General features: G+C 41.2%; 1 protein-coding gene across 1 annotated transcript; it reads right to left on the reverse strand.

Moving 5' to 3' along the window:
• Positions 1–20,442: 20,442 nt before the first annotated feature.
• LOC138514594 (olfactory receptor 8D1-like) lies at positions 20,443–21,387 on the reverse strand. Its single transcript, XM_069630047.1, has one exon. The coding sequence runs from the start codon at positions 21,385–21,387 to the stop codon at positions 20,443–20,445; it is 945 nt and encodes a 314-aa protein (XP_069486148.1).
• Between the last annotated feature and the right edge of the window lie 1,853 nt (positions 21,388–23,240).

Consider the following 23,240-nt stretch of genomic DNA (forward strand, 5'->3'; position numbering starts at 1 on the left):
CACAACCTTTAAGCAACAAACAAGATTGATAAATTGAAATAAATCCTGCTGAAGATCTAAACAAATTGTGAAACACTCTTTGGGTATTATCAATGAAGTTCATGAGTTTAACAGAAGGTTATGAATGGAAAATTACAGAAACAGATTCAAATCAATTTGTGTTTGGCAATATTTGAACCAGTTTCTTGATGTTAAATGTAAATTAAAGGATATGAAATCAACACATTTATGGAATTCTGAACTTCTTAATTTACTAAGTTTGACCTTTGGATGTTTAAGGAGATGATATAGAGTAGACATGGTGAAATCACATATTCCAAGGTTATTTGAATTTGAATTTGAAATGTATAAATGCACAAACTTGGCATCTGGCTGTGAAGGATAATATAGAGCAGGTGAAGTAAAGAAGAAAATACAGAGAAAGATGGTATACTTTAAATTGATTGGTTGAGTGCTTAGAACAACCATGTATAGCAATGAAATTCCTTTTTTCAATATATATTCATGGTCTTGCCTTTGAACAACTCAATTCATCACATCTGGTTTTATTGATTAGATTCTGTTATTTTATTTTGGATCTATTCACATTTAGAAGGTAAAACTGAAATTTGATGTGATGCCCACTTTTTTGTCTTGTCCAACCCCAGTGGTTTTGATTTTGTATTCAAAAGCAACTATGCTATGAAGCAGATTTCTCTTCTATTTTGGTATTGTAATCTCATTAGTGATAAACATGTTGCAGAATCAAGTATTGTGTTTCTTTTATTTTAATACTGTATCAGTGAGAATGGGGATGTGTGGAGTAGTGTCAAATTACAATATCTAAATATATCAAAGTTAATTCCTGTGAAATCACAAAGTGGCATTGCAACTTCTCCAGATTCAGCTCATAGAGCATACTCAGTTGTTTAACCCAATTTAGTATGATGGTCAAAGATTGAAATTGTATGGGGGACTAATGCCTCACCTCTTTTGGAGGTGTGACATGATAGCACTCAGTAATATAAAAACATGTTGAAATAAATGAAAGACCTAATGGTAAGATAGTTACTGGATGTCAACCATCAAATACAGCGGTACAGCAATGGAATGAAATAGCTGTGTTACTCCTGATTGCTCTATGTTAATGGAAGGGCTGCAAAATGGAGGCCATGTGTGTATATGCAGCTGTACGCACACAGAGGGACTGGCATCAGATTAATTTCAATCTCTAGTAATTTGACTGACAGCTTGCTAGCTGATTCAATCAAATTAGTATGAAAGTGGATACCTTGGCAGAGCTGCAGAGCTCAATTATCAGTTATATTGAAATGTCCACTCTTATGGTTCAATCTCAAGACTCAGTGGTGCGATGGAAAAATAAGAATAAATAGTAAGCATAAAGGTTTGGAATCTACAAAACAACTATTTGAGAAGCATCAATGGGAGTTTGGTTATGGCTCAATAGTGTAAGCTAGAACAATCTCTTTGTTAGTAAGTTGAGATAGGTATTGGTAACTTGGTTATGGTGTTTTGGGACTTGACTATAGATCCGTGATGGATACATTGAAATAGTCTAGCATCACTGTGCTCTTCTACAGAAATGTACAATATTGGCTACTTTAGATACAGATCTAAAGCTGCTGGATAGATCAATGATCATGCTGCCGGCAGAAATATTTCAGGGGGCAAAGTTGAGATTTCATGAGCAGGAGGTAAAACTAGCTCTTGTGTATTGGGCATCACCTAGTAGGAAGGAGCTACCCCTAAGGAACCAGGAGCTAGTACATAGTGTGACACACATTTAACATGTATGTGAGATGCAAATCTGAACCTTTTGTCCATTACATACAATCAATCATCAAATAACTTTATTTGGCCAAAAAAGGCCATCAATGTACATCCTAAAAAAACAAGTCTAATACATAATTACAGTAGACACAACAACAGGAACAAAAAGGAAAACCTTGCAAAAGCAACACCGTCCGAAAGTGCCCCAAAACTGTTTGATTAGCCAAAGATCAGGCACTGCCATCACCTTGCCTTGGGTAACTCCTGTAGCGCCTTGGGCCCAAGGCTGTCAAGTTAGCCCCAGAAAGGTGGGTGTTGCCAGAGGGGGTTCCCATGGGGCACACAGGAGCAGAGACATAGAGTGCACTGACTGTAATACCACTTATACTTGTTCGCCATAGGCCATTACATTTTTCCAGAATGTTCCTAGCCATTAAGGCATCCTCAAAAACCAGTTTAACCTTAGCCGATTTTGCTCGGGAATTGGACAATCTGGTGCACTCCAACAAAGTGCCCCAAGACACAAACCCACACTCCCCGACCACCCGTAACCAGTGAAAGCATTTATTCCAGAGGACATCCCTTGGTTCTCGTGTATCAGGCAATAGTTTTGGGACACCATAGAGAAACATTGTCGAGCAGCTGCTGCGTTCGGGTGTCTTTGGCTCCGAAAGAGATCTCCCCTGACTGTGGATTCGAGCACTGTCCCCCCTTCCGACTGAGCACAGGTTACCCAGGGGTCTCCCCATGGGGTTCCTCAAAAATGTGTGGTCAGACCCCAGAACTATGGTCCCGGAGTGCTCCCTCTGTAAAGTAGGGACTGGGGGGGATGAACTACCTCTAATCGGCTCCTTGTGGGTGGTGTAGGAGTCATGGCCACAGAGGCAAAAAGCAGACAGGGATACAAAGACTTAGTCCCTTTGGTAGACTCTAACATGGGTCCCTCTGACCCCCCGGGGCCAGCTACTGCTGAACCCTCACCACCTCTCCCCACACCACCTTCCCCCCTGAACCCCGGCATCCCAAACAAATAGATTTTAAATCTCAGCCATCTCAGTGAGCAGGAGGTGACAGGGACAACCTGGCAAGTTTGCAGGACCAGAAGAAGGTGGGGCTAATGGGTGGTGTGGAGCCCAAAGAGGACTAAAACGAAGGAAGGAACTAGCCAGGGGGGCATCAGGCATGGACTCACTCCCTGTACTAGACGGAACACTAAACATTTCCCCCCCACCCAGACCAGGTAAACCTTCACCCCACAAATCCATAGACATGGGCAATGAAAAAACAGGGAAATGTACTTGAGGGCATAATTCGGCTTCTGGGGAAATCAATGGCTGCTGTGGGGCTGTGACACCAGTGTTCAAACCAGTAGATGGACAATGAAGGACCAGTCCCGTAGTAGAGGCCAAAGATGGAGCCAACAAAACATTGGCACCAGTCAGCTTTGAAATGCCCATGGAGATCCTCTCGCACCCGTTGGCCAGGGTGTCCAAAAAGATGGCAGTAGCCGCAAAGTCAAAGCTCCCTCCAGGGGTTAACAAATTTGCAGGGGACACAAATGTATCCAGAAAGTGACTTGCCGGGCTGAAAGTGGGAAGTGGGGTCAAAGCAAGACCATAGGTGGAGACACAGGGCTGTGTTGGGGGCCCCACCTGAGGGCCAGAAGTGCAAGGTAGCTGGAGAATGGAGTCCACAGAGTCTCCCTCCTTGACACACACGGTGGCCGAGTACAAATGCGCAGGGGCTCCATACATGCACACACTCCCAGTGCAAGCTTCCATTCCCTGCACAGCACCTGGTGCTTTTAAGCACTGTGCCCCCCCTCAGTCTTCTGCCCATGATTGGCTTCCATTGTGCCAGCGTGGCAGGGGTGTCCCGTAGTTTTGAGAGAAGCGAGGAGGCGGAAAGGTAGTGGGGGGAGAAAGGGGAGGAGATGTCTCCTCCTACCATGGCTCCATGGGCAACATCCAGAGAGAGGCCAACCATCATATGACCTTAGTGGAGAGAGGCCTTAGAAGTCCGTTCCAGGAAGGGGACTCACCTCCAACACCACACAGAGACCATGCTATTTTGGGTCTACAGCACAGGAACTTGTGTGCATTCGGCACCTGAGTGGAATAATCCTTTTAAAAGTTCCAGATGTCCACCTCCCAACACTCTCAGACGAAGGTTGGTTCAAGCTCACTGGGTTTAGGGCTGAGACGCTTTCTTGAGCCCCCAGCATCCACAGGATCACCATTTCACGCTGGGCCGATTTTGCGCCTCTCCCTCCAGGCACGGAACACCCTGCGGGCGCGCAACACCCATGCCCTTCATCCCTGCGGGCTTCAGGCCCTGCGGGGAGATGCATCAGATTAGATCAGGAAGGGGGTGGCCTCCCCTCCCCAGCTACGGTGGCCCTCCTGGGCTTGGGGAATGATGAGGTATGGCCGCAACATCCGTGCCCTTAATCCCCGCGGGCTTCAGGCCCTGCAGGGAGATGCAGCAGATTAAATCAGGAGGGAGCGTAGCCTCCCCTCCCCAGCTACGGTGGCCCTCCTGGGTTTGTGGAATGATCATATAATCCATGATGCTGTATATGTCTTTTAGATGTATCAAATGCTTCTTTATAGACCACCCCAAATACAGAAAGTTAATGTCAAATAGGTATGTAAGTATGGCAGCAGATGGCTGTAGGATCCAATAGTACCCCCTGGCAGCTGCTGGTGTCAAGCTAACCAGGCTCTCCATTGCTAGAAATAGAAGTTAAATAGCTCCCAGCAATTTTGAACCCTGATAATCTGCACATTGGAGCTGTTTTTTGGCACCATCAGGTTAGTGGGCCAGATATGAATGGGTTGTCCAAGGACTGAGTTGTAAATTGCTGATAGTTCATGAGGTGAGGTAATGTGTGTGTGCCATTCATGGGAATTGTTGTCCATCCAAACGAGAGGTAAGTATAATTAGATACTATGCACATAATAAGAAAACAAATCTGCAGGACAGTTGATTCCAACTGACTTTTCTTTTCGATTCTGGACTTTTATTCCATTCATTCTTAGGAAACTAATGTTAGTGTATTCCAAAATGTTACTTTAGGTTTGATGGAACAGGATACAACAACTGGGACAAGTAGCTAGGATGGAGCCCAAAGGGGAAAATAACAGAAGGATGGAAACACTCCCTTGATGGAACAGTGGCTGATGGTGTAAGGAAAGACGATCCAGAAGAATGCAGATAGGAGGTAAGCCAAGAGCATAGTAAGGTCTGAAGGCACAAGGAAGAGCAGGAGAAAAGGCAAGTAAGCAGAGTAAGAGGCGGACACAACGGAAGGCGAAAACCAGGGAGGATGGGAACACAATGAGAAGGAAGTAAACAAGCATGTCTTAGCCAGGAGATGGAAGGATTGCAACTTGAGGTGACAATGTCCTCTGCAGTCTAAATGCTAGACCAAAGAACTGCACTCCTTTTTAGAAAGACTAAACTGGGAGGGGAGAATCCAGGTCTAGCGTAATGACACATTACCACTGCAGAGGCCAGCGCTTCTACAGCGACCATCGCGGCATATTGACACATGGACTCATCCCATGAATCAGATCATGATATATTTGCCCTTATCCTAACAGGGAATATGAACAAATGACTTACAATAGAAGCCCACTACAAAAATAGAACTGCCAGATGTTGGGATGCAAGTGCAACATCTCAGTCAGGTGAAGAGATTTATACTGCGCAAAATATATTAGTAGGTGGCCTAGTGCTAGCAGTTGTCATTAGGTGCAGCAGAATGCACATGTATCCATTTGTAGTTAGCTTTGACTCATATTTGAAACACCCTATTGCCACACAGAAAGAACAACAATGTATTCACGTTACGGATGCAGAGGGTAAACATAGGGCGATGTACCTTGCATTTAGGGGTAGTGTACAGTGTTATGTTTTAAGGGATGTGTGAGTAGGTAACTGACATAGGTAGGCATATGAGATGGAGTAAAAAAAGTGTTGCGGTAAAGGTGAGGTCTGGGGCTAAGGTAGCAAGAGTTCCGCCATGTTGGATTTTCGGGCATGTTACAGGAGGTGTTTTTGAAAGTATGAGAAACATGCTTAATGTTAATTGCGGCTCTGTCCAGTTAATCCTGAGACAAGTCCCCAATCTTCCCCACGGAGAAGTTATGATGTCAAGGCCATCGGCAGCCACACTGTGTCGATAACAGTTAATTGAGTCCAGCTGTGGAGCTCAGAAGAGCCTGGAAAGGAATGTTGGGCCCGGGGAGGAAGGATAGGGATGCATCCTTTGAAGGTTAAATTCTTTTGAGAAGGGCATGGGGTCTGTGATGCCAGGAGGTCTGGTGAAGATTTTGAGTACTACCACCCTCCCCCAAAGATTGGTGACTCTGTTTGAATTGCAGGTGCCACAATGTAGGGACAGATCAATGGTCAAACTTCAGACATAAGAGTGGTGCCCCGATCAAGTCATTCATGTGCAACTGGGTTCCCAGAGAGATAAGGGCAGAGATGTGCTAGGGCTATACCGTGATTTGGGATGGGAGGGGCAGAGGTCTTACCAATAAATGTATCTATAAAGCTAGGAATATATTTGTTTGTGCATGTCACAGTGTCTGGTATAACGGCCATTGTATTATCAAAGCAGAGTGGACCTTGGCATTTGCACTTTGATAATGATCCGACAGAAGGGTGCACTTCAAGTGATGGTCAAGAAATGGTAGTTAATCAACTCCTGAGTTTTGTGGTGATGATGTAGTAGGTCACATGCCTAGGGGAATGTGTTTAGATGATGTGTGACCAATATGGTAATGGACTATAGGTGATAATTAGAATTTTATATAGGTGTTAGCCAATGGGGAGTGTTGGAGGGTATTGTTCAAGTCAGGAATGTCGGTTATGATGAAGAAGGTGATTTGTTTGATATAGATAGTTCATGATGCCAGGTAACGTGCCACTTAATACTACTGAACATTATCTGAGTGATTTAAAGACATCTTGAATTCTGTGGGATTGGAGGTCTTGTTTTCAAACCTGTAAGAATAGTCTGACTAGACTGAATAGATATGATTTTATTCAGAGTATCATAGTGAACATTCCTGCCCCCTCTTCTGCCTCCATCCTGCCTATCTTTCATCTGAAAGTGATTTGTATGAATTGTTCTGATCTACATATGTGGATGTTATTTGTATAAAGGTTATACCCTCATAGATAGTGAAGACCTTTGCTTCTCAGGTATGTCATGATGGTGTATTGTATCATACTCAAACCTTGATGGAAAAACTGAAAGTCAAGCAAAACCCTCTGAAGTTGAGCTTGACGGCAAACAGAATGGTAAGGGCATTGTAGGGTATTTTGTGGAGATTTGGGGCCTGACGGTATTTTATTACCGCCGAAAAATAACTTAGCAATAATCACTCTTTGTATTCAGATTTGGCCATGTGCAACAATAATACAATGGACATGCATTATTTCAGCACCCAGACCTGCATATTTGGTATACGTGGTTGGTGGTATTTTGGTGAGCATAATTCCCTTGTTTTATTTGTGGCCCCAATGTCCAGAATCCCTTATCTTTGCTTAGATTTTTCGTGTGATCACTAGAGAGACCTCAGACCTGCATTCTAGGAATACCACATTTTCCAGTGATAGTGTTGGTGTGCCACCATGGGCGAACTCACTGACTTATTTACGACAGAGAGCTATATATGGTAGTCTTGTGGTAATTTCCACTACCTTATATACGGTAGGGAGCTATGTTCGGAGAGTCTCTCTTCCCGTTGGCTCATGTACCTCCAACGAGCTATGCTACAGTCACTCACAATTATTCATACTGATTCTGACATGCACACATCTGTCTTAAAATGACCATTGCACTGTTTAAAAATCTCCCCACATCATCAGCATTGTAATGGTAAACAATAAACATCACCCGTCTGTTTTCAAATATTTTTCTGTATTATAAAAGTTGTATTTAAACACGATCTCATTCTTTACAGAAATAAAATGGTACAGTCAAAGCATTGTCTGTGACACACTGCAAAGAGCGTGGCAGAGAACAGAACTCAAATTGCAACATTGGTATTTGATTAAGACACGCACAGGAATCCTACACTGACTGCATATTACCGTACACACTCAGCTCCCACACTTCTCATTACCTTATCTTTTTAGTTGTTCTCATTGGCTGTTCTCTTTGTGAATGTGGCTCCCTTGAAGATTAACTCCAGCAAAAAGGAACGCTTGCCTTCTCAAACCGGGGTCATTGCCTGGAATTCTCAGCTTTTGCAGATAGGAATGCCTCAGCCAGTGGAAAGGTCCTTCTTTCAGCTCTCCCCAATCTCGACTGCAGCAGGACACAGGAATCTGCATTCAGTCAGGAGCCCCACAGCCAGGTCTTCTCCCCAGTAGTGCCCACTAAAACTTTCCTCTCAGCCCTCTGTATGACGTGTCCCAATGAAATCCATCATCTCTCATCCTCCTACTCTTCAACAATAGCTTCGCTTATACATTTGCAATTGTTGCAAATCTGACTTCCTTCTTCCTGCAGTTACTGTGCACAAAAACACGGAGAAAAAAAAAATCTGCACACACATTTAAATGGCTTTCAGAGTATGCCTAATTCTGCAGTGGAGAACACATTTTATTAGTGGGTTATGTTAAATAAGGTTTTATTAGTCAGGTTAATGGTTAATAGGTTAGCTGTTAATTTTCAAATGTGTCTCTCGCACCATAGGCATGTCAGGTGAAAAATAGTGTGCATTTTTAAATGAGCACGTGTGCTTTTAACTGTAAAAATAGATTTGCCTCTTATATGTTAAAATCGTTTTTGACTGAATAGCCTGTCTTTCCTTGTTAATCTGGTAACCCATATAGCAATGCACCGCACCCTTGTGGTGGTGCTGCAAAAAAAAATGTGCTACTTGTGCAGTAGTGCTGTACTCTGTGCTGTAACATGCCAAATATCCTTACATATACCCTCCTTTTGTTTTTAGAACTTGGCTATAATCCAAGCCAATTCCTAAAAACAACTTGTTCTTTTTTTTTTTTTTTTACTATATAGCAATCCAACAAAATGAATATTCATGTGCATCAATGAAAATTTGCAATCAATATTTCATCTGAGTCCATCAGTCCATAAAATGTTCCACATTTGCCTTCTCAGAGGAAGTGGCATTACTTTAAGTTTAAATTTTCCAAGTCAATTAAAAACAACGAAATAAAACAACTAACTAAAACAAATAATTAATATAACAAATTAAAATAAATAATTAAAATAATAAATACGTGGAACTTCATATGCCGGAACTTCTGTTTTGTCTCTTTTGGTATGTCCCGACCAGCGATGTTATTCGGTTCATTCGAGTATTCTTTCATCTTGGCAATCTTGAATCCACAGCAGTCATCTCTTTTGGCATTCCGGTTATTTTGTCTTCACCTCCACCTGGAGGCAGGCATCTTTTGGTCTTCATCCAGGGGACTCCAGGACTCCATCGTCTCCCGTGGCCTCTGATCCCGGAACCTCCGACCAAATAATGTTAATTGTCTAAATCAAAATAGAAAATAAACAGATTAAGTACATAGCACAATACTAACTTCATCCTTTTGCCAAAAATAAAACATGCTTGGTAAAAATATTTCATTTTTTTTTTTTTTTCTGAAATTAAACACAAGTTAAAAGAAAACAAGCAGATATTCAATATTTAACACACTTCCTCTCTGCACACCAACCATGAGCTTCCATTATATGTGCATTTATTTATTTATTTATTTATTTATTTATTTATTTATATATTTTTACATATATTACAGTGTTTATGTGCCATCATAACAATCAACTTTTTTTTTTTAACTTCTTTGTCACTGCCTCCTGATTACACCCATTTATTTTCTCAAGGGACTCTATCTGTTTCTACGTGCTCAAGCTGCCTGATCTCATGCCTGGGATGGCATGGTTTGATTTGATTTACATGGACAAACTGCTCTATTGCTGTTTCACCTTCATTTTTCAAAATTTTATACACTACAGGAGAGACCTTATCTATAATTCGAAATGGCCCCTGCCAGGCCGCTAGAAATTTAGAATTTTTCTGTTTACTTTTTCCAAAATGAAACTTGTACACCTGATCCCCTACACTGTATTCCTTTACTGATGTCTTTTTTATCATAATATGACTTTGCACTGTCAGCAGCTCTTTCCAGATTTCTCTGCACAAAAGCAAATGCATGTTGCAAATGCCTCCTCAGTTCATCAATATATTCATGAACTGTGGATGCACTCACTAGAGTTTGCTCATGTGTCCTGTATAGTAGGTGTTGTGGTAACACCATTTTCCTACCTGTCAAGACCTCATGGGGGCTAACACCTGTTGCTTTGGCAGGAGTCGACCTGATTGCCATCAGAACCAACGGTAAACGTAAATCCCAGCTGGAACCTGCTTCTGCCACAAATTTCTTTAAAATATCCACAACAGACCTATTGCTTCTTTCAACTGTACCTGAAGACGCCGCCCGATATGCGATATGTAGTTTCCTTTTTACACCTAGTATTTGCCATACCTTACTCATTAGAGTACTTGTGAAATGACTTCCTCTGTCTGACTCAATTCTTTGTGGCAACCCAAACCTTGAGAACACATGGTTCACCAGCAATGTGGCTGCTGTTTGCGCACTACAATCTGGTGCAGGAATGCATTCAATCCACTTTGACATCAAACATACCACACTCAAAATATAACGGTGTCCCCTGCTCGACCTTTTTAAAGGACCTACATAGTCTATTTGCAAATTTGACCATGGGAGAGTTAGGCCTCTTTTCATCAATGTTGCTCTATGCATTGGTGAAGCAGGTTTAAATTGGGCGCATACTAGACATCCTCTAGTATATAATTCCACATCTTGGGACATATGTGGCCAGTAAGCATAATCTTAGTATTTCTAATGTTTTTTGTGAACCTCTATGGCCTGCAGTTATGGCATCATGTGCATGGTGTAGCATTAGTCCTCTGAATGAAAGGGGTACTACCCACTGTATTTGCCCTGTTATGGACTCTCTAATCATGAGTCCATCCTGTAATCTAATTCGTGTTTTGTTCTTTAATAACACCCTCAACTCTTCTTTTCCCATACAATCTTTTTCTGTTAAAGGATTTTGTTCAGGATATATCAAATGATTATAATAGATTCCCAAAATTTGATCATTCTTTTGTGCCTCAATCAAATCTTGGTCTGGCGTGTCATCACTCCACTGCACCACCGGTTGATCTATCTCCTTTGGTGCTTTAGAACGTGTCACTGCATCAATTTGTATTTCACCCATTAAATAATCAATATGTAGCAATTCTCCCATCACAGCCCCAATCTTAGCCAGATGGTCTGCCTTATCATTTCCCTCCTTATCCTCTCCTGGTGTTTTTAAATGCCCACGAATTTTTCTCCAGTATATTGTTAAATTATTTTCTGACACTAATTTGTCTATGGCTTGTATCATTTTTCCATGTTTAAGTGGCTTTTTGTTGTATGTAACCATGCCTCTTGCTTTCCAACCAGGCAAATACTCCACAAAGCTATTCCGTGCATAGTCAGAATCAGTCACCAGGACAATTTCACTGAACTTTTTATCAACTGCAGTAGCAATTGCTTTATAGATGGCTGCCAATTCCGCCACCTGACTGCTCCTATCTCCAATCCTCATCCCTATACTGGGGACGCCTTCACATTTCAACCAGACATTTCCTATTCCTGCCACTAATTGTTTATTACTGTCATTTTCAATGTGAAAAGCACAACCATCCACATATACAGTTGGCAAATCCTTGCATGTTTTTTCATCAAAAGCTTTGTGTGATGATTGTTCAAATTCCTGCAAACTAGTTTCCACTTCCATTTCATTTGGTATTTGTTCAGCTGCACAGTCATGTAAGTCAGCTAACCCTTGAGCAATTGGGCTCTTTTTATTTTGTCCATATCTCACTTCTACGGGAAAACCTTGTAATGCCAGCGTCCATGAAGTGATTCTGGATTGCGCTAGATTGCCTGATCTAATTCTTTTACTCTCTAAAAATTGCAAAGGTTGATGATTTGTTTCAATAATCACCTTTTCTCCCTGAACAATGGGACGGAAATGTTGTAGCGCCCACACAGTGGTTAATAGGGCCTTTTCACATTCATTAAATTTCATTTCAACTTGGGAAAATGCCTTACTTGCATATGCAATGGTTTTGTGATTCAAATCGTGTTTTTGTGATAATACTGCTGACATACAATGTTCAGAAAAACCTATTTCTATAAAGAAATCCCTGTCCTTTATTGGGTATGCTAAACATGGTGCCTTTACAAGACATTCCTTCAATCTAGCCACTGCATCAGACTGCTCTCTTTCCCATCTCCAGGGAGTATTTAGTTTAAGCAGTTTAGTCAATGGTTGGGTGATCTCGGCATAATTCTCAATGAACTTTCTGTTATAGCCTGTCATCCCTAATAAACTTTTTACTCCTTTCACATTTTTAGGATCTTTTAATCTTTGTATGGCCTCTATTTTCTTCCTTTGTGGATTTAGCCCACGTTCAGTCACTTCATGCCCTAGAAAGTTCACTTTTTTCTTGCACCATTGTGCTTTTTGCAAAGATACTTTGGCGCCTGCTTTCTGCAATTGGCCAAGTACATGTCTTATTTCATCAAAATGGCTTTTCAGGCTTTCATTTTTTATCAGGACATCATCCACATAAACTATTGTTCCTCTTTCCGCTGCATCCGGCATGGCCTTTCTCAAAAATATGCCAAATTCACTCCCACTATTGATGTACCCGAACGGAACTCTAAGCCAGGCATATTGAGTCCTGTCAAATGTAAAGGAAAATAAGTGTTGTATCTCCTCTGCCAATGGCACACACCAATATCCAGATGTGAGATCTAATGTGGTAAATAGATTTGAACCATGTATCTGAGCTAGGCCCTGATCAATGAATGGTAGTGGCCATCTAGATACTGGTACTCTTTTATTTAACTCTCTTAAGTCTGCACACAGCCGCCATTGACCATTTGGCTTTAACACACCTAAAATAGGCGTATTGGATGTGCTATGAATGGGCCTGATTATTCCCCGTGATTCCAAATTTTTAATAATCTCTGCCAATGATTCTAAACATGCCAGCGGTAGTCTATACTGGCGTACAAACACTGGATTTCTGCTACAACCTTCTGGTAGTGTGGCCACATGTAAATCAGTTAAACCACAATCATAAGCATCTTTTGCAAATACATCCTTAAACTCCATAAATATTTCCCTCAGATTGTTTCGATCCTCATTGCTGTCACATGCATCCGCTAAGGAGATCTGCTCTTCTACCATTCTGGAAAATTCTGGAAACTCTTCTGGTAAAGGAATCTCAGCGCTTTCCTCTAACTGTGTGGCTGTATCTTTTTGTAGAGCTGCCACTTTTAAATATTTTGGCATATCAGCTTCCACTTCAATGGGCTGATTTCCTGTTTCATTTTCATTTAAATTAAATATTATGCAATCCTCTTGATGGCAGCACACTGTCTCATTTGAATCATAAGGATACACAGAATGAATTTTAAATATTCCTTTGGGCTGAGAGTCCAGGTGTTCTGGCAACTCGCCCTTGGCATCTACATATTTTTCAGGAATATTCCCAATCACCATGTTATTTAAATCTGCCGTATAATGTGATTTTTGTATGGCCATTCCTAATGGGGAGTTTTCCTCTAAATGAATATCCTGACAACCTTTATTATTTACCATGATTTTTACAGATCCCTCACCAATGTCTACCAATGGAATGTATTCATAATCCAGGCCTTGCTGTTTTATGGATTCATTCAGGCATACAAATGCATCAGAGCCTTTCATCTGCTGTCCATTTTTGCATTTCAGTGTTATTGCAAACTGTTTTGTAAATGCAGGAATAATAGTATTTTTCCTCATTTGTAATTCGACTGCATAAGGAACTAGTTGTGCACAATGATAAGCCCTTCTTTTGTCTTCAAATTCAGGTGCCGGCCCACCTAGGCGTGACCATATTTTTTGATTAAGGAAATCTAACACCATACACATTCTGTGCATGATGTCATTGCCCATGTAAAATTCATTTTTTGCTCCACTCACTATCCATATATTATGGTAAATTGTTTTCTGACCAATGCTAATTTTAAGCATGCATCTGCCTGCAATTCGGTTTTCAAAGTCTGGACTGTCCAACCCAGAAACATATTGGTTTTTAATCCTAGATTTCGGGATTTCTTCCCTCTCCATAATTTTTTGCAACAATTTCTCATTAATGAAACTCCTTTCATGTTCAAGTGCTAAAGTGGCTTTTATTGTTTTAAGATAATCATTTATACCAACATGAACCCATGGTTGCTCATCTTCCATGTGTATTTCTGCCAGAGTGGTAATGTGTTTTTCTGAATCTGTTTTAGGAACAATATTCTGTTTGCATGTTTTCTCTTTTAAATAGAAACGTAATGTGTGCTCATCTATGGCAGTCTGCCAATCTTTCCTTGGGTCCAAGTATATTTGTACAGGTAGTTTTTCATTGTCGCTCTGATCTTTGTCTTGACACATTAATATAACAGTGACACTAGGTATGCAGCTATTCTGGAGATATACCTCCACAGCATCATTTGTTTTGGCAACGGTGTGACATTCATTTATATTGCTGTTTTGTGATTTTAGTTTCTTAGGCCTCAATGGTTTTTTGGTTAAGGACCACAGCACTCCATTCACCCCATCTATGAGAGGAGACAATCTTTTCAGGCAATCTGTCCCCATCAGAAATGGAATTTCACAAATAGATGTGATCAATACCTCTTGTTTCATTCTGTGCTTTCCTATTTTTATGTCAACCTCAGTTACACCTATGATGGGCACCTCCTCCCCATTAAAGTTATGCACTGGGCCTTGATTTGCCTTCACTGTGATCTGACTCTGTGGAGGCCTCCCTTCATTGATACTCTTTACCAGCTCCTTGGACATAATTGTGGCCTGTGCGCCAGTGTCAATCATAGCGAAGGTGTGGCATTTTTCTTCTACAGTGATGGGTGCATAATATCTGTCCTCAACTTCCTCTAATACACATAAGAAATGTGAATTCTTACTGATTTCAGGGCTCACCTTTCTCAGGTCTTTTTGACTTTTGGCTAAGCACATTGGTAAATGAAAAGACATTTTTCCCTCCTTTTTACCCATTTCTGTGCGAGATATTTTATTCATTTCTCCATGTTCAGAGGTTTTTTGGAGTGTGGCCACTGTTCGCCCATCCATCTGGGTAACATCAGAGACCACATTACAACCTTCCAACTGAACATGTGTAACAACATCATTCAGCAATTTGTCATTTTTTAATTCTGTGCATTTGTGATCATTTAGTGTAATACCAGCCCTTTCAGCCTCTTCAAAAATATGTGGCTCAAAGAATTCTTCAGGTGATTGACTTGTACCCTCCTTGTGAGTATTTCCTTTCTCTGTCTGTGTTTGGTCATTGTTTTGCTTGCCCAGGGAAGGAGCTATGGCATCCCCACTTACTCCCTGTTCACTGGTATTCCCCATGCATGAGTCATTTTTCTTAAATCTGTCCCTTTGTTCTTTTGGAATTCCTAATGTTTCTTTTTCATTTGTGCAAATCTTTACTGTTTTATTTAGCTCTAAGTTAAACCGTACCTCTTTTTTAGAAGTATTTGCACTTTCTATCACAATTTCATTTACTGGTACTTTCATTTTTAATCCATTAGTCATCTCAGAGTTGTTATGCAAAATTATATCAGAGCAATCTGTCATTTTGGCACTGCAGTTATCATGAGTACTTAGTCACTTTTCGGAAGCCCCCCGGTCATTGCTATGGCCATCAGCCCCCTCTTTGGAAGATTGTTTTTGCGCTGTATAGAGCTTTCCTATTTGCTCAGCTAACATTTTCACTTGGGCCTCAAGGCATTGGAACCTTTCCATCTCTCTAGGATCCTCTTTCTGTGGCCTAGGTCGATATTGGTTGTTTTCCCCCTGATTGGATCTATTCTGATACCTCTCAGGTGATTGATGTCGGTTGGGATGGTTTCTGAACTCTTGATTCATTTGTGGAGGGGAGCGGGTTGCACCCATCCTTTGATTATAGTCCCCTGGTGGGGAATCATTGTACTGGCGTGGATTGTAGTTCACGTTTTGCCTCATGTCCTGTCTCTCAGATTGTGGGTACTGGCCCCTATGTTGATTTCCATTATCAGTAAATCGATCCACATATCGGGGCCTATCCTGATTACCATATATCATGGTGCTGGGATCAAATCTGCTCTGTGTCCCCAATGACTGGTAGGGACCATCATTTCTTTGATCTTGATTTTGTCTCTGGTTATTGTTCATACCTGCCATATCAGGCCGATATCCTACCCGGGGTCTGTCCCCTTGTTACCTAGGGCTGATGTAGCTCTCTCTATTACTAGGATCATGTGATTGGAACATTGGTACAGGAAATGGCGATCTTTGTTGATTACCCCTTTGTTCAGGTGTCACATTATTTTTACCATGACTTTGAGCAGACTCAAGGGACATTTTGGCTGACCTGATTTCCATTACTGTGGCTGAGGGTTCTTTAGATTTAGGCCTAGTATCTTTCATTTTATCACTTTCTCTACCCTGACAATAGAGTACCTCATATAGCTTTGTGCTTTGATGTACAATCCATTCAAGGGACTTGTCACGGTCAAATTCACGGACCAATTGGGATATGATGTCTTTCTGTAGCCCATAGAAGTATGCAGTTTTAAACTCATTGGAATTTGAGTCAAAAGATACATCAAAGCGAGAGAATGCTCTTTTTAAGTCTTGTAAAAATTGGCGAGGGGATGTATTAGGTCCAGCAGTAATAGTGTACGCGACTTTCTTTGCCTCCTGCAATGACTGAAAAGGAGAAAAATGACGCCTAATTTCTTTTTCAAACTCCAGCCATGTCATATTCTGCTGTTCATTTAATCCCCTTATGATGCTGGCCGTCGGGGCATCTAAAGTTAAATGAAAATATTGTCTGTACTGTTCCTTAGGTATCTGGAGTGCTTTAAAAATGTCATGCACCGCTTCTAAGTGATCCTCAATGCAGCATTCACCTCCCTTTTTAAATGGTTTGATCAGGGCTTTAATGGATTTCATTATTTTTATGGGGCTACTTGTTGCAATGCATGGAATTGCACTATTTTGTGATTCAATCCTGTTTTCAGGTGTATGAGATTGGTGGCTGCCCCCAATGGGAGTATCAAATCCCCCAAGGGCGCTGCAACCAAGTTCAGTCACCGGCCCAGTCTCTGGGGCACTAGTTCTTTGGGCAGAGCTAGACTTCACCTCCACTCCATTGAATGTGCTACCCTGCCGCCTCTCCTGGGACCTGGGAATGCACATTTGCTGTTCTAAGTCCTTACACTTTTTAAGGAGTCTATTGGCTTCATCATGCAAATAATTATTTTCATCACTCATTTTATTAATCACCTCCTGCATATCGCACATTTGCATTTGGCATTCATTGAACTCTTTATTTCTCTTGTCTCTTTCTTGAATCATTTTAATCATTTCTTGTTCTGCACTCTGGAGATCACCTTCTTTTTCACAATGTTCTTTTTGTAAAATCTGCATTTCTGAAACAACCTCATCTTTATCCTGCCTAATGTGATCCACTAAGGCTTTTAAGTGTGCCAATTCTTGCTCACTATCTTCAAATTGTTTCTTGCTTTTGGATAACTGAGTATCAAAGTCTCTGCATTTTAATTGCATGTCTTTTTGGCATACATCCAATTCTGCTCGCAACATTTCCTGATTTTTACTTGCCCCCTCTAATTCAGTCTTTAACCTGTTAATTAGCTGAGTATCATTCTCTTGCATTCGCAGGGATTTGTTTAAAATAAACCATATTTTGCCGCATAGCCGTATTAAACAGTCTTTCTCTGCACTTTTATCGGCTGCATTCAATAATCTTGTAAGGCAGACCTGAATTATGCTGCCTTCTGCAAAAATATTGTCTAGTTTTTCTTTCTGCACCTCACCCTGAATGCGGTTACTCCATTCTAACGTGCTATTCGAAGACCAATTCCCATGTGCAAATAACTTTGCCTCTAAATATTGCACTAGATCTGAGAATGTGGTTTCCCTTTGTGACATTCTGAAATTCGTTTTTAGTGGCACACTGCTATTATAAAATGGGTTCCCTTTAATGTGCAAATGGCAGTGTGAGACACACTTGCCACGCCCAGTAGGTACTCTATGATCACTTTCCCGGCCTGCAACGCACCATAAATATGTAGGGTATTTTGTGGAGATTTGGGGCCTGACGGTATTTTATTACCGCCGAAAAATAACTTAGTAATAATCACTCTTTGTATTCAGATTTGGCCATGTGCAACAATAATACAATGGACATGCATTATTTCAGCACCCAGACCTGCATATTTGGTATACGTGGTTGGTGGTATTTTGGTGAGCATAATTCCCTTGTTTTATTTGTGGCCCCAATGTCCAGAATCCCTTATCTTTGCTTAGATTTTTGGTGTGATCACTAGAGAGACCTCAGACCTGCATTCTAGGAATACCACATTTTACAGTGATAGTGTTGGTGTGCCACCATGGGCGAACTCACTGACTTATTTACGACAGAGAGCTATATATGGTAGTCTTGTGGTAATTTCCACTACCTTATATATGGTAGGGAGCTATGTTCAGAGAGTCTCTCTTCCCGTTGGCTCATGTACCTCCAACGAGCTATGCTACAGTCACTCACAATTATTCATACTGATTCTGACATGCACACATCTGTCTCAAAATGACCATTGCACTGTTTAAAAATCTCCCCACATCATCAGCATTGTAATGGTAAACAATAAACATCACCCGTCTGTTTTCAAATATTTTTCTGTATTATAAAAGTTGTATTTAAACACGATCTCATTCTTTACAGAAATAAAATGGTACAGTCAAAGCATTGTCTGTGACACACTGCAAAGAGCGTGGCGGAGAACAGAACTCAAATTGCAACATTGGTATTTGATTAAGACACGCACAGGAATCCTACACTGACTGCATATTACCGTACACACTCAGCTCCCACACTTCTCATTACCTTATCTTTTTAGTTGTTCTCTTTGGCTGTTCTCTTTGTGAATGTGGCTCCCTTGAAGATTAACTCCAGCAAAAAGGAACTCTTGCCTTCTCAAACCGGGGTCATTGCCTGGAATTCTCAGCTTTTGCAGATAGGAATGCCTCAGCCAGTGGAAAGGTCCTTCTTTCAGCTCTCCCCAATCTCGACTGCAGCAGGACACAGGAATCTGCATTCAGTCAGGAGCCCCACAGCCAGGTCTTCTCCCCAGTAGTGCCCACTAAAACTTTCCTCTCAGCCCTCTGTATGACGTGTCCCAATGAAATCCATCATCTCTCATCCTCCTACTCTTCAACAATAGCTTCGCTTATACATTTGCAATTGTTGCAAATCTGACTTCCTTCTTCCTGCAGTTACTGTGCACAAAAACACGGAGAAAAAAAAATCTGCACACACATTTAAATGGCTTTCAGAGTATGCCTAATTCTGCAGTGGAGAACACATTTTATTAGTGGGTTATGTTAAATAAGGTTTTATTAGTCAGGTTAATGGTTAATAGGTTAGCTGTTAATTTTCAAATGTGTCTCTCGCACCATAGGCATTTCAGGTGAAAAATAGTGTGCATTTTTAAATGAGAACGTGTGCTTTTAACTGTAAAAATAGATTTGCCTCTTATATGTTAAAATCGTTTTTGACTGAATAGCCTGTCTTTCCTTGTTAATCTGGTAACCCATATAGCAATGCACCGCACCCTTGTGGTGGTGCTGCAAAAAAAAATGTGCTACTTGTGCAGTAGTGCTGTACTCTGTGCTGTAACATGCCAAATATCCTTACAGCATTAAGCTGCTGAGCCACTATTTTATGCCATGGCTGGTATGTCACATGTCTACTTTAAAGATTTTGGTGCAGGATCTTTTGTATCATGACAAGTTATCAGAGTTATGAGGCCAATCTTTTACCTTTGAGTTTGGATTCATGTAAAAATGAAGGTATGACCCGAAACCTAGCTATTCATTGGTTAATCTGGCTACATGACTTTCTGTCATGGCTGATTGCTAGACTATAAGCTTGACAATAGGACTTTGGACCACATCAGTGACAGTGAGCACTATAATTTTCAATGCATGCTGAGTGCTCATATTAATGTAAATTATCCTTTCAATTTGTCACAAAGGAAGGGATGATATGATGGTTATGCTGATGCATTTGAAATAGCATGTGAAGACCAAGCATCCCTCTGTGAGAACTGATTATGACATAAAATGAAATCAATGAAAAATATATATTTCAATCAGAGTTTGGATTGAGATACTCCACCTTCCAAACACCTAAAATATAATTTATGTTTGAATCACTGAAAAAATAATCTTGAAAAAGTGTACCCCTCATTGATAGGATATGGATGAATAGCACTTCTATTGCATACATCACCTTCCATATTTAGCACCCATGGAAGCACCTAAGAGGAATGATTTGGAATCAACCAAGGACAAAGAACGTAGGACAAGAAGATTTTCATACTAGTTTGAGGATTACAGGCTTTTCTTCTATGCAGAAATTGGGTTTTCACAAAGTGACATTCAGAAGGATTTGATAGTCATTTTCATACACTTTGAAGGCATTGTATTCTATGTAATGTTCTCCCTATGGCTTTTTTCACCTCTGTGTTTCTCAGGCTATAAATTAGGGGATTTATCATAGGGATGACCACAGTGTAGAGTACTGACGCCACTCTGTCCGCATCACGAGAGGAGCTGGAGGTGGGCCTGAGGTACATGAAGAGAATTGTTCCATAGAACAGGATGACACAGGTAAAGTGGGAGGAGCATGTAGAGAAGGCCTTGCGTCTCCCTTCTGAGGAACGGATTGCCAGGATTCTGCGCAGGATGGAGACATAGGAGAACACAATCACAGATATGGCACTCATGGTGAGGAAGTCAGCACAGATAAAAAGTACCACCTTGCTTGCATAAGTGTCAGATGAGGCGAGGTCCAGGATAGGGAGGAAATCACAATAAAAGTGCTGGATTTCGTTCGACCCACAGTAAGAAAGACGGAAGGTGCCAGCAAGATTCAAAGCAGAGTTCAATAGACCACAGAAGAAGGAGCCAAGTACCAATAGATGGCACAATCTCTGGGTCATGACCGCAGAGTATATCAAGGGGTGGCAGATAGCTAGGAAGCGGTCATACGCCATCACTGTAAGGAGAAAACACTCTGTGGTCCCAAAAAGTGCAAATGCGAAGAGTTGCACTGCACATGAATGGAACATGATGGAATTCCTTTCAGCCAGGAAGTTCACCAGCATCTTTGGGGTGATTACTGAAGAGTAGCACAGGTCCACGAGGGAGAGGTTACCCAGGAAGAAGTACATTGGTATCTGAAGGCGAGGGTTAACGAGGATAAGCAATATCATGCCAATATTACCGGCTACTGTCATAAAATACATGGCAAGAAATAGTATAAACAGGGTTAACTGCAACTCTGGGAGGTCGGTGAGTCCCAAAAGGATGAACTCAGTGATTTTGGTGCAATTCCCCCAAGGCATGGCTCCAAAAGGAAAGAAAAGAGAAGTGCGTTGTTTTACTTTAATGTTACCACATAGATAGGTAATCAAAAAACAGTGAACTTCATAATTAGATTATTAAATAACAAAATAATGTAAAGAAAGGGGTGAACTATAGCATGTAATAACATTGTGTGTAACTCAATCCAAATGTAAAATGTGGAAAATAAAGTTGTCTGTAATTCTCAAATGTTTCCTTTATCTATGTGGGATGCCCTTCCTACTTTTTTGGCTATTCTTTCCTGTTATCTAGGTATGACTGGTCAATTTCAGGCAATTCTATAGTTGTTTTCACGTCTCTTTATTTGAAAATATGTTGTATAGACGTTTCCTCAATTTTCATTAATTTCATTCAATTTGAATGTTTCTCCATGAATTGGATTGTGATGCAGTTAGCTGAATACTAGTCATTATGCCCTTTAGCCCCCATTTAGGGGGGCTAAAAACAATATTTACTGAGATAAATGCACGTACTCCATGCTAAATGTGCGCTCTCCATACAGGACCTGACATATGTGTTGCATGTATTTATTATTTATTTATTTATTGTGTTACACAGTACAAAAGTACTTTTAACACAGTTAACCTCTAGAAATGTAAATATAATACAAATTCACAATACAAAGATTAAGAAAACATTCCAACCTATTATAAAAATACTGCAGCGCACTTTAAAAAACTCTAAAACATGAATACTCAGGCTCAGTTCATTACAATTCATAATCCTCCTCCACAACTCATCTTCCGAGAATTACCCAATTCCTTGTAAATATTGGAGTCGCAGGATTTCCAAATTTGAACACTCAACACATAGGGCCTCATTACGACCCAGGCGGTAAGTTACCGCCTGGGCCGTGACTTTACCACCATGGCGTAAACTACGTTTACGCCATGGTGGTTGGCGGACTTACCGCCCCATTCCGACCTTGGCGGGGCGGTAAGTCCCCAATCCCCATTTACCCTTCCCCATTCCCATTTTTGCCCCATAGGGCATAATGGGAGTGGGGAAGGCGTTAATTACGCCACCGTAAATTACGGTGGCGTAATTAACTCCATGGTCCCTTAGCGCCATGGATTTTAACACCTGCTAAAAGCAGGTGTTAAAAGCGCCATGGCGCTAAGGGACCTCGTACTCAGGCGGTAAGGGTCGGCGCTGTTAACGCTGCCGTAAACCCCTTACCGCCTGGGTCGTAATGAGGCCCATAGATGCCTTAGAGTCTCTGTCTGAAGATTACAATGACGACACAGCCTCTGATCTCGTTGAATGTTATGACGCCGACCCAATATTTCATTAGTTGGTACCAAGTTCAACCTTAGTCTTAGTACTTGAGACCTAAAGCTTTTTGATGGATGTTTTTTCAAATAGGTGCTGGTACATGGAAGCTTTTACAAGACCACACAAAATGATCACCAAAACATTTAAAATCCATAATCGTTCCTCTCAAATTTGTCCAAACATACCTGCACCATCTTAGCTTAGCTACTTTTGATGTGAGGCCCAGTTCTTCTGCAGGTATGCCTGCACCTTGGAGCATTGATTCACAACAAATGACCCACTCTGTGAGGATCCTACAGCCCCCCTGCAGCTTTACCAAATTTAACTGCTCCAAAACCGAGGCTACTGGAGGGTTCGGAATGTTCATGAAGAGCTGTAACTTCCCCCAATCTATCAATGTCTGAAAGGGGAGCTGTCCCAGCTCATACAAATTCCCTACAAGTGGTACTGATTGTGGTAGTTGCAGGAAACCTCTCCACAATGCTCCCTCCAATTTTGCTGAATCTAAGGGCCAAGTCTAGGTTTGGGCACCATAAGTTAACTTAGGCACGAGTTGCTG

Source organism: Ambystoma mexicanum, chromosome 12 (assembly GCF_040938575.1).
Source record: "Ambystoma mexicanum isolate Mex_15411 chromosome 12, UKY_AmexF1_1, whole genome shotgun sequence".
Classification (NCBI taxonomy): Eukaryota; Metazoa; Chordata; class Amphibia; order Caudata; family Ambystomatidae; genus Ambystoma; species Ambystoma mexicanum.

What these genes read in the sequence shown, in the direction of transcription:
- LOC138514594 (XM_069630047.1), bottom strand. Translation starts at nt 21,387, where the DNA reads ATGCCTTGGGGGAATTGCACCAAAATCACTGAGTTCATCCTTTTGGGA.